Source organism: Mya arenaria, chromosome 11 (genome assembly GCF_026914265.1).
Source record: "Mya arenaria isolate MELC-2E11 chromosome 11, ASM2691426v1".
NCBI classification, from domain to species: Eukaryota; Metazoa; Mollusca; class Bivalvia; order Myida; family Myidae; genus Mya; species Mya arenaria.
In genome coordinates this window covers 40,164,850-40,177,349 of record NC_069132.1, presented here as the reverse complement: position 1 = coordinate 40,177,349, position 12,500 = coordinate 40,164,850, and the positions used below count along the sequence as shown (strand labels likewise).

At 34.6% G+C, this 12,500-nt stretch overlaps 1 protein-coding gene across 2 annotated transcripts in view; it reads left to right on the top strand.

The window, feature by feature from the left end:
• Positions 1-6,108: 6,108 nt before the first annotated feature.
• The window catches only part of LOC128209444 (uncharacterized), a 17,222-nt gene continuing 10,830 nt past the window's right edge, over positions 6,109-12,500 (top strand). For both annotated transcript variants that reach the window (XM_052913470.1, XM_052913469.1), the window contains exons 1-4: positions 6,109-6,553; positions 11,004-11,192; positions 11,784-11,890; positions 12,109-12,244. In XM_052913470.1, coding sequence (XP_052769430.1) covers positions 6,487-6,553; positions 11,004-11,192; positions 11,784-11,890; positions 12,109-12,244 — 499 coding nt within the window. In that variant the 5' untranslated portion in view covers positions 6,109-6,486. The remainder of the gene's footprint in view (positions 6,554-11,003; positions 11,193-11,783; positions 11,891-12,108; positions 12,245-12,500) is intronic.

Below are 12,500 nucleotides of genomic sequence, written 5' to 3'. Positions count from 1 at the left end.
CCCTATTGTTTTCTAAGTATAGTGCACAACATTAAAAGCGCATCAAAATATGTTGCTTATTCTAAAATTAATGAAATTATGCATAAATGCATAAAACACTATTTTTTGAACTTGAATATGAAAATCTGCGAATTAATTTTTGGTCAGCAGTCTTATATAACTGGTTTCCATACATTTTCGCAAAAACTGGCTGGTTCCAAGACAAAAAATAAAAAAGGTTGTCAACTCGTTCAATCTGTGGGAGTCCAGCTTTAACACGAAACGAACGTTATCAGGTTATTCTTCGGCAGTAATTGGCCACCATAGAAATGTTTTCCATATATTCATCTAGAAGCGTTGAAGTTTAATCTTGGTTCACTAGGGTTGTACGAGAAAAGGCTTGAATAAAAACAAAACACTTCTTATATGAACTAACAAAAGTAATAATGTCCTTAATACAGGGCACCAATTGGAATAAACAACAGTACGACTGTACCACTTAAAGGCCGGCATTTTGTGCACTCTGTCCACTTTTGATTGTTTATCTCAGTTTATCAAGGTCTGTCTGCCTCATGACTTAAATTGCGTTTGAATCTAGTAACTCACATGAAATAAAAGTGGCTGCTTCGTTGATCATAGCGTGGGTGCCTCAGACAATAAGATATGTCATGACAGACAATAAGAAATATATTTCATGATAGACGATAAGAATATTTTTTCTTATGTATCATTTACATTAAAAAATATTGTCTATCATAAAACATGGTTTTCTTAATTGTCTTTCCTAAACATATATATTTAATTTATTTTCTTATATAAAATGAATCTTTCATACGAGGATTTATCTTATCAATAAAAAAATAGAAATGAAAATTACTGTTCATTTAACTTTATTTAACCATTGATTATCTGCCATCACATGGCTTCAAGATAAGTTTAATGAATTTTATTATAATAATAAGTTAATAAGTGATACTCAGGTTATGAAAGTTTATCTTAAAAGCAGGGGAGGATTAAGGATTAGACGTTAGAGAGGGCATACCTAAGGGGCATACTCCGCTCCCCAAGAGAGGGCATACCTAAGGGGCGGACTCCGCTCCCTAAGAGAGGACATACCTAAGGGGCGTACCCCTCCCCCCAAGGGTCGGCTAGACGTAAGCAATTTGTGAAGAAATCAGAAAGACATACAAGTGAATATAACACATCGGTGGCCTTCAAGTAGTGGTGATATTGACTTCATGGCATATCTTGCACATATTCAAGGATTGCGTTCTGCTACAAGACTGGAGAAAATAACTTTTTTCTCAGTTTTATGGCATGTATACTTTTCTTGTTTTCAACAAATATTACACGGATGATGGATACATTTTCACCAGTATATGAAATTGTTGGATGACGAGGAAACTGTTGTTTATTTACGGATGAAGAAACATCAAGAGGACATAATTAAAGGAAGTTGCGCTGTTTGAATTTGTTGTTTTTATGAGTTCACGTCGCCTGCACATGATGGCATTTGAAAGGTGTTGTTTATTAATTTCCACTCCTTTGAAATAAAATGCGACTTTAGTGATGGGGCATGTGCCGGGTGTGCCATTTTCCCTCCCACGGAACCGTTTGTGTTAACTGTTGGTCATTGCAATTGCTCATTGATCTGTGATAGACTGCAGACTGTGAGCAAAAAATATTGATTGGCTATTGAAGCCAATTCTATTTCTTTCTCACTTACACTTGTTTGATCAATGTACTTTTCTTTATATTATCAAAGAACATATTTGATGCGAAAAATAAAATATATCAATTGATTTTGTTAATATGTACCTTCAAATGTCTATAAAAGAAATGGTATATGAAAGGATTATTTTTGCATGACATACATAAATATCAATTAAAATACTTCTTTGACTAATAACTTCGTAAAGGTACATATTATAGAGATGCGGACAACAGTTTCATAATCGTGATACTTTTAAGCCTATAATTTGTTTGCTCAATAGCCTATTCGTCAAGCTAAATAATCTGTGATAGACAACAGTTTCAACGTATTTATAAACGTTGCATTAAAATAATTCATGATAGACTCCTAAAAAAGTATACAATATACTATAATATAGTAATATTGCCATTCCTTTTATAACATAAAAGTATAATATCACGACAATGATGAACGACATTAATAATTATGATGGCCTCGAAGCAGGTCCGATCATAATTAAGGATAGACAACTGGGCCGACCATGTTTCTCGTGATAAACCGGGAAACGGTGTCTCGGTTACTGCGTTGTTTGTCAGAATGTGAACAAATATCGGTTATAAACACTTTCATGATCAAGCATATTCTGATCAATGTTCTTTCGTTTCAAAAAAATAAAATAATACGGTTTTTGTTTCAAAAACGCCTCACATCATCGACTAAAAATGTTTGCACCTTACCGTCATACAAACGTAGTTACCAAAGTCCAAAAGCCGAACAACTGACCAACTCTTTCGGTAAATTAAACACGCGTTAAAAAGTTATGTTCAACTAAACGTCAATGAATAGTGTTGCAGAGGGTTTATTGCTGAAATTGGCGTATTTTTTATGTTGACAACAAATAACTAAGTTTTAAGCTCAAAAATACCATGAAAACTCGAGGGGAAAAGAGTGCGCGATTTGATTCTCGCTTTTTCTCGTTATTCACGTTAGCGCCACAATGATCAAAATCGCATTCCCATCCACATTAATGATACTGGTTACCTAAAAATGCTTTCCAAATTCAGACACTATAGATAACTTGTAGCACGAATCTGATCTACAATGTACTAAGTATATGTTATCTGCGTAAAACAATGACCTTTATACCACCTCAATTACTTTGTTAGCGCATTATAACATCAGAAGGGAAATGATATTAAACTGAAATATCATTTACTTACAAATTTGCTGTTTAAAAAATGTGTGATTTTGCTTTATATCGTACGTCATTATACTCACATTTTAATATACCAATATAAGCCTTTTATTTCCATGTTTTTCTTTAAATATATGATAAATTATTATATTAAACACATAATACGCACGCCAAAACTACATTTATATAAACGCAAATAATAAGAGACCAATTCAATTCAATAATTGAGGTCTCAAATCAAATTAATGATATAATCAATTGATTTGAGACCTCTCCAAATCATTTGGAGAATTCTACAATTCAATTGAAGATAAGTCCAAATCAACATGAAAACATCTGCATTTGAATTGTAGAGCCCTCCAAATTAATAAATACCTCTCTAATTCAATTGGAGATATCTCCTAATCACTATTGTATATTGCTATGTTTCAAATTAAGCCGAATTAATGTTCCAACAATTCAATTATAGAGCTCATTACAAGGATAAGAGCTATCTTGAAATCAATTATGGATATCATTAGAACGGATTTGTTAGAATTGGAGTTATCTACAAATCATTTGTCGCCCTAATTCAAGTATTAAAACTTCAATTGATTTAAAGAGCTCTATAATTCAATAAGTGATAGCAACAATTCAGCAATAATTATATACTGATAGCAACATATAATTAGAGACCTCTTCCAATACATTAAAGAGGTCTTCAAATCACTTCTTCCTGGCCTATGTTATCTGCGCTTCGCAAAACCCCTTTTGTATGTATTATCTGCGTAAATCTTTCTTTATGTAATCTGCACTTTATCCTTCGCCTGAATTAATTCCATTCCAAAAATGTAGAAGAAAACTGCAAGCGGTTGGTTAAGGTTACGAAACACCGACGGTCGTGTTCATCGAGGTCGCAGTTTTTTTTAACAGATGCTTAAGATTTAATTGCAGAATGCTCATGGTGGTGAGCAACCAATCGCAAACAAGCGTCGTCCTTCACATGTAGTTTATTTCCAAATAAGATAGTATGAAAACATAGCCAGTTTGCGACCGCGATTAACGACCCGGCTGAATTTTAGACGAACTTCTGAGAATCCGAAATCAGATGAAACTTGTGTTCACACACAGTGCAATTTCTGTAAATTTAAATTATAGGATAGTTTTTGATAGTCTAACTTGATGCCAACGTGTGTATTGAATGATTGAGTAATGTACAGTGATGTAGTCAAATGTATTGATATACACATGCACAGTGGCTCGAATTTTGATTTTTTTTTACAAGATACAAGATAGAATCATCTTTATTTAAAGTCGGGTATATGCTAATATATTTACATTAACACTTCATTTCTTAACGATGGTTGTTGTTTATCAATTTCACATTACCACAAGGTTTATAATTTTCCCATGGAGGAGCACGTGGCTGGTGGTTTCCAGCTTCTGCAAATACATCCTTTGACCGATGGTTTCCAGCATTTTTCGTGAAAGGGTAACCATACATTTGGAGCTCAATGCATAGGGTCGGGTACCAGGCAAGGCAGCAACCTAATCTATAAATAGAACGTATGCTAGCCGGTTTATTTAAAACTTCGTACGAACTAGACCCGAAGTCTACGATCATTCCATATGAACTTGAGTACGAAGATATCTGCGACCTTTTTATTAACGTACATTATTTCGTTCGAATGCTTCTGACGTAATTACTTTTAAAAGAGACGAGGAAACAGACGAAAATGTAAACAAACCGTAGATGTGAGAACGGTTGGTGGAATTACCGGTAATCAGAATAACCGAAAGACCGGAAACACTTAAGCTTTCGTAAGCATATACAATAGAGTGTGCGAGGCGTGGTGGTGTGGCTGGGTGAGTATATTTAAAAACAACAACATTAATGTTTTTGACCAGTGCTAGAAAAACCCGTCTTACACACCCCATGAATGATGAGTCATGAGATACAACACGCCACTTTTAATTTCTTGTAATTGTATGGTTTATGAAAATGTCATTTGAATAAAGCGCATTTAAGTGAAAGTCTTTTGATTTAAATTGAAAAGAAATATTCGTAAAAAGCTATCTTATATGAACGATTTGACGTTAAAGTTATTTAAATTAGTCGCACACGCTTTTTTGTGAAGTATACAAAAGTGAATTTTCCACGTCAACCTTTCCACAGATTGGTCATTAGAGATGTGCAGGTGAGTCTTAACGGCAAGCGACACAGTCATAGCATGTGAATGTGATAATCTGAAACGCGATACGCGATATCACCTTCCGGTGCGCATGCGCATAAAAGAAAGGACGGTGATGGTGATGATTATAGTTTCGATGATGCTACAATGTTGATAAAAGTTTTCAAATCATAATGCGACGACGACGACTAAAGAGATAATAATGATATGATGATGCGACACGACGACAATGATGATAATACTAATAATGATAATGTAACGGCCACAACTAAGATGATGATAATTAAAATAACAATAATGCAACGACGACAATGATACTTATAATGATGCGACGATGACGTCAATGATGGTAACGATATTATGATGTGTAGTTGTTGTTGATGATGATGATGTGAACTGAGAGTATTTCCTTTTGGAAAAAAAATGTTTGAAGATACTGTCTTGACTGGAAGCTTTCATTGTATAAAGACATTCATAATTCAATCTTTATTTTTTCTACATGGCACATTGATAACAATTTTCGATTTAAACTAACCAAACGATCTCGTTTTTTCGCCGTGTTCTCTTCTGGCTGCTTTTGCAGCAATTTTTTACTTGTTGATAATAGCTTACTGAATGGAAGTTTAATGCAATAGCCTCATTTCTTATTATTCCACACCGGTAATAGGTAACTGAATAATCCAAGATTGCTGCCACGGTTGGTAAACAAAAGGCACCTAGAAAACGATAATGGTGTTCCCTGGTATACCAAACTTACTGTTACTGAAGGCAAAATGATTTTTCTTAAATATGAGTGAAATTCAATGAACTTTGCTACCATTGGATGTTTCTTAATACATCGATAATGGATACATCCAGGGTCCGTATTACTGAAGCATCTTAAGAATGATTTTTTTGAAATAATTTAACTTAAGTGTAAAATTTGGAAGTGTTATATTTCTTTCAAATTTGTGTAATGCGAACATGAGGATGTTGTAAAGATAAACACTTCTATAAGAGTTTAATTTCCTGAATAGGATATCAAAACAGAAATCAATAAAGTACTAACATATGCAGTATATGTTTTAACAATATGAAGTGTATTGTATTTACGGATATAGGACTGCAGTTTAAATAGACATCATACAACTTCCATGGTCATCTGCACGTTTGACGTTAGAGTGTCTTGTATTTCTACATAATTGTGCTGCCTTATGAAAGTATCTTAGTAAACTTTATGTTATTACATTAATTTGATATAAGAAGTTTAACACGTGTATTTTTCTACTCGTTTTTTCAAGAACATACTTATTGATACTCTACTGTATTTGAATACAATTACACTGGAATTTTAATGATATAAATATGATGATCTACTTGAAATAAAATACGAGAATGCTGAGGTTATTAAAGTGGTAGTTTTTTTGTGCATTTGTTCTGTATGGGGACCAGACTAAGTGTTACCAAATATGAAAATTAACATTAATGTGTTTCTGTGTGTGTTTGCGCTACTAGACGTATGCATTTTTGTCGAAGGTAAGAAACCGTCACCATCTCGTGCTTAATGAAATTTGAAGACGTATGACTTGTGGCTCTCTGGCCCCAATTTCTCGAAACTTTTTAAGTCCCTTATAACAGGATAAAGCTAAGCTCACTATTTTTGTTGTTCTATAATATGCGTTATATTATCTTCTTTAAGGGTTTTTCGAAATTTTATAGGAATAATTTATATCATATTCACAATAAACCATTTGTATTTATCAAATTCTAGTTTTAAGTACACATGTATGTATTTTTACTAATTGAAATTAGCGACTTTAGCCTGTTAAGCTTAAGAAGTTTCGAGCAATTAGGGCCAGGTGCTTAATCCTATACTTCGATTCAGGCTTAATAAATACGGGCATTGTAACTGATATTTTCTAAAACAACGACAATTAAGTGCGGTGCTTCAGGTGTCCTCGCTTACATGTGCATAGTTGATGAATATATTGTTCATTTTGCAACTTCTTTAATTTCATAACGCCGTAATATTTTTGTCTCCAAAACATGACGGAAAAGTTGTGAGGCAGTTGGTAGTATATTGGAATCTCCAACTACCAACTGCTTTACCGTCATCTCGAAAACTTGTATGTTTTAGTGCATGCAGTACAAAATGAAAACTTTAGTCAATGTTGGAGTTCAATTCTTTGTTTTGATGAAAATGAAAACAAAGAAGCTGTTCGAAGTATGAACCCCAGTGCATTTAAAAGTCAGTCATTTTTTTGCAATGCTGACGCCAAATTGTTTTTAAATTTAATAGTCTGTTGAAAGTATGCCTCAAAATCCGGTAGTTTCAGTGCTACCGACTGCTGGCCCCAATTTCACGAAAATAGAGAGGATATTTCTCAATTTCAACTCATTTTAATATGTTATGCAATCTGAGCATGCGAAAGTTGTAATAATAATCCGAAAAAAAGTTTCATATCCTGATGAAGTTATCAATACGGATACCAATAAGATGATTTCAACTGCCGTACAAAATAAACGTGGTGACATATCAATTATGAAGTTTATCGAGTATCCCTCTGTTGACAATTAATGGATCAGACGTTTGATAAACAATGTAATTGTTCTGCCCTAAACAAGCGTATTTTCTTCAATGTGCTACAAAGTGGCATACTTATTTGACACCATGTATTGAAAGTGATTTTTATACGTTTTAACAGGAAGTTTTAATGTTACCAATAGCGTGATCTATTTGAAGTGAAATACATGAACACTGGATGTATGTAAGTGGTGGTGTTGTGCAGTTGTTCAGCATTGGGATCAGACTACCTACTACTACTACTACTGCTGCTGCTGCTGCAGCAGCTGCTCTTGCTACTGCCACTACTACTACTACTACTACTACTACTACTACCACCACCACCACCACCACCACCACCACCACTACTACTACTACTACTACTACTACTAAAACTACTACTACTAAATCTACTTCTACTACTACCACTACTACTACTACTTCTACTTAATCTACTTCTACTACTATTACTACTTATTCTACTGCTACTGCTACTACTCCAGCAGCTGCTTCTGCTGCAGCTGCTCCTGCTACTGCTTCTACTACTACTACTACTAAAACTACTACTACTACTAAATCTACTTCTACTACTAACACTATTACTACTACTACTACTACTACTACTACTACTACTACTACTACTACTACTACTACTACTACTACTACTACTACTACTACTACTACTACTACTACTACTACTACTGCTACTACTACTACTACTACTACTGCTACTACTACTACTACTAAATCTACTTCTACTACTATAACTACTTATTCTACTGCTACTGCTTCTGCTGCTGATATTGCTACTTGTACTACTACTACTACTACTACTACTACTACTACTACTACTACTACTACTACTACTACTACTACTACTACTACTACTACTACTACTACTACTACTACTACTACTAAATCTACTTCTACTACTATTACTACTTATTCTACTGCTACTGTTGCTGCTGCTGTTATTGCTACTTGTACTACTACTACTACTACTACTACTACTGCTGCTGCTGCTGCTGCTGCTGCTGCTGCTGCTGCTGCTGCTGCTACTACTACTACTACTACTACTACTACTACTACTACTACTACTACTACTACTACTACTACTACTACTACTACTACTACTGCTACTACTACTACTACTACTACTACTACTGCTACTTCTACTACTACTACTACTACTACTACTACTACTACTACTACTTCCACCACCTCCACTACTACTACTACTACTACTACTGCTGCTGCTGCTGCTGCTCCTGCTTCTGCTACTGCTACTACTACTGCTACTACTACTACTACTACTTTTACTACTACTACTACTACTACTACTACTACTACTACTACTACTACTACTACTACTACTACTACTACTACTACTACTACTGCTGCTGCTGCTGCTGCTGCTGCTGCTGCTGCTGCTGCTGCTGCTGCTGCTGCTACTACTACTACTACTACTACTACTACTACTACTACTATTACTACTATTACTACTACTACTACTACTACTACTACTACTACTACTACTTCTACTACTAAATCTACTTCTACTACTATTACTACTTATTTTACTGCTACTGCTGCTGCTGCAGCTGCTGATACGGCTGGTGCTGCTATTGCTGCTGCTGCTGCTATTGTTACTAGTACTACTAGTACTGCTACTACTACTACTACTACTCCTACTACTACTACTACTACTACTACTACTATTACCACTACTACTACTACTACTACTACAACTACAACTAATTCTACTACTTCTACCACCACCACCACTACCACTACTACCCCTACGACTACTACTACTACCACTACTACTACTACTATTGCTATTGATTTGTGATTCACGCTTAATTAATGCGGGTTTTGTAACTGAGATTTACTAAGACAACCAGAATTTAGTGCAGAGCTTTATACTTATTATAGTAATCTTACTAATCCACTGCGAAAAGGTTCATTTAAAACAATATTCATTATAGAAAAATCCATATCATGATACTGTCGTGTTTTGATTCCGTATCATGTGAGTACCGTGTGTAATCTCGGAACTACTTTCGCGTTGCTAAAACTAGCGTGACAAAAAAACAAACAAAACAGGAAAAACCTGTCAACTTTTAAAAACATGAAATTATGTAACTTTACTCACGCTCCAGAACCTTGTAAATATTCAGGAACATGGTTCTCATGAGAACAATAAGGATAAGCACGAAGCAGAGAACAATTTCCAACCTATCTAGACAGCTATTTCAGTGAACTAGTTGTTGGTTGCCATTTCGAAGTTCATAAATTGTTGCATTATCCATGTTTATTATTATAAATATGAGCAGCTGGCATTTCTGCATTCTATGATCGTCAAAAAATCCCACGAATATTTACTTTGTTGAATATGGCCGCGTAACGTCAACAGGAAATGACGATTAGTGTATACTCGTAAAATAAGTACAGTTTTTTATTGTTTTGTTTTGCTGTGACATTTAATATTTTTCTTGGAAATAGCAATTTGTTAATTTTGCTAAAACATAAAATATTTTGTTCTTATTTCGCTGAATAAAGTGAATTATGTTATATCTGACTTTATTTCGCTGTAGTAGCCTCCCTTGACTTCATTACACAAAAGTACGTACCACATTCGAATTCATACGTGCATTCGACAGATGGTGGTAAATTTAAATCAAATTGAAACCGAAAAATAAAAAAGGAATAATTAAATATGCATGTATATAATGAATGGGATAGTACAATAAAACAATTTTCTGGTGACCTGGATCAGGTCTTGTTCGGTGAGTAAACATGTTTACACACCGAACTCGACGTGATACAGGTCACCAGAAAAGCGTCCTATCATGCTATCCCCTATGTATTATCATTTGAGAAGTTGGCACAGTTGCTCAGACTCGATTCATTGATTTATTTATCTTGACGTGTCTTTGGAATTACCAAAGAATTTAAAATTGATATTCCGTTTGTATTATTTCACATAAGACAGATACGAAAAATATAGTGATTACTCGTGGACTAAATGCACTCCCTGTTTACAAAAACAAACAAACACACAAATATATTTCTTTATTTAGAAGTAATCACAAGAAATAGGACATTGCTGATTAGATAGTATTAAACATGTTGTCATATGAAACAAATCCATTTGGCATCACAAAACACATACGTTTGTATGAAAGGACCCCTGCATTAATTTCTCTTAACATTAATCCTTTAAACGACATACAGTTGGACTAATTGATTATTTTGTGTGTTTTAATACACACTTTTGCCCTGTGAAAATCATGAAGCATGAGTCTTTCTGTCATTGTTGTAACGTTGTAACTGTATTTTAACTGCAAATATCATAATATAAAAGAAATTCTATATCTACACTCTCGCGATATTCATCACGCTTTGTATTACTGTTTTCAGGTCATCACTTTTACGTTTCGGATCAGAAAACACAATGGGGGAAAAGCAATTGCTCCCTGGCTCTCCCATCTTTCAATTACACTGACCATGGTATCTTTGCTGAAACAGAACATACTGCAAATTTGTCATTCCCGGATGAGGGTTTATGGGTTGGTTTGTTTCAAGCTAATCTCAGTTTTGCATATGTCGGTAAGGATATTGTTTTTGTTTTGTTTTGTTTCTGATACATGTCATCAAACAATAACATAAGTGTTTTTCTTGCCACGGGTTTGTCTTTGTAGCTTCTATTGATTCATTGCGAACTTTGCGAACATTTTGACAGTTTTGTACTTATGCACTGCATTCTCAAAAGTGTGGGTTTGAGGACAGATGAGCGACTAATGGACTCATAACTGGAATGCAGTTTCCTTGACAAAACATACCAGTATAAGTAAATCGAGTCCATCTTTTTCGAAATCGTTTTCATAGAAACAAACCCAGATCAAATTCATATTATTCTCCAGAAAAGTTCATTCATCCAAATTAATGAAATCTGTTTGGAAATCAAAATCTATTCAAAATATTTCATTCGTACTATCCATGGCATTCTAAAGGTTGTGATATGGATACGGAGTTGCTTCCTTTTACATATATTGCAATTTTGGGTAATATTTGAGTTAATCAAACAACATGTACGTGTATATGAATGCATTTAAACAAATCCAAAGAGTATCAGTATGACCCTAAATCGCTCATGTATCAAACCACTATAGTTGAGCTCACCTTTATATTGCGGCCTAGGTTGCAACGCGATGAATAATAGCGGCGTCGACATCGTGCACAATATAAGTGAGTGCAGATGGAAGAGCCAATGCAATACATTTGCAATAAGAGAAACAGACAATGAGGTTATTGTTTCCTTACTTAACTCCTCACTTATTTATCTCACTTTTCTATCTGGCCATAAATTGCTTGAAACGCAATGCGTGATTTTACTTTGCTGAAATTTCAATTTACATTTTCAACGACATGCCAAGGGCACGTTTTTAATAATATCCTTAACTAATGCTCACATATTAAAGAACAATAGTTTGTTTAAAATGTTCTTATCTGTTACCTTTGGCAGAAGATCGAGTGCAAGTGTTTTGACCTTGGTGATATTGCTAGAGAAACGGAATGCACGTCGACATGCAAGTCAACCGATGAATATACATGCGGCCGAAAAGGACAAAATTACTTTTCAGTGTACACAGTGGAAAATGGTAACAAATATAATTTACTTATTTTTGTATTGTACCCTTACAAACAAGCTTAAAGGGGTTTATATGAGTACCCTTCCGGTGGATCGGACGGTCGGTCGCTGATCTGATGCAGAACAAAATTGGTAAATATTATTACAAGGATGAGTACTAGTGCCTGGTATTTTAATGGACTTGTGGCAAGACGCCATACTTCAATTTGCCAATGGATTGTAATGCAAAACTAATGACTTTATTGGAGTTTGCGGCGAGAACTTCG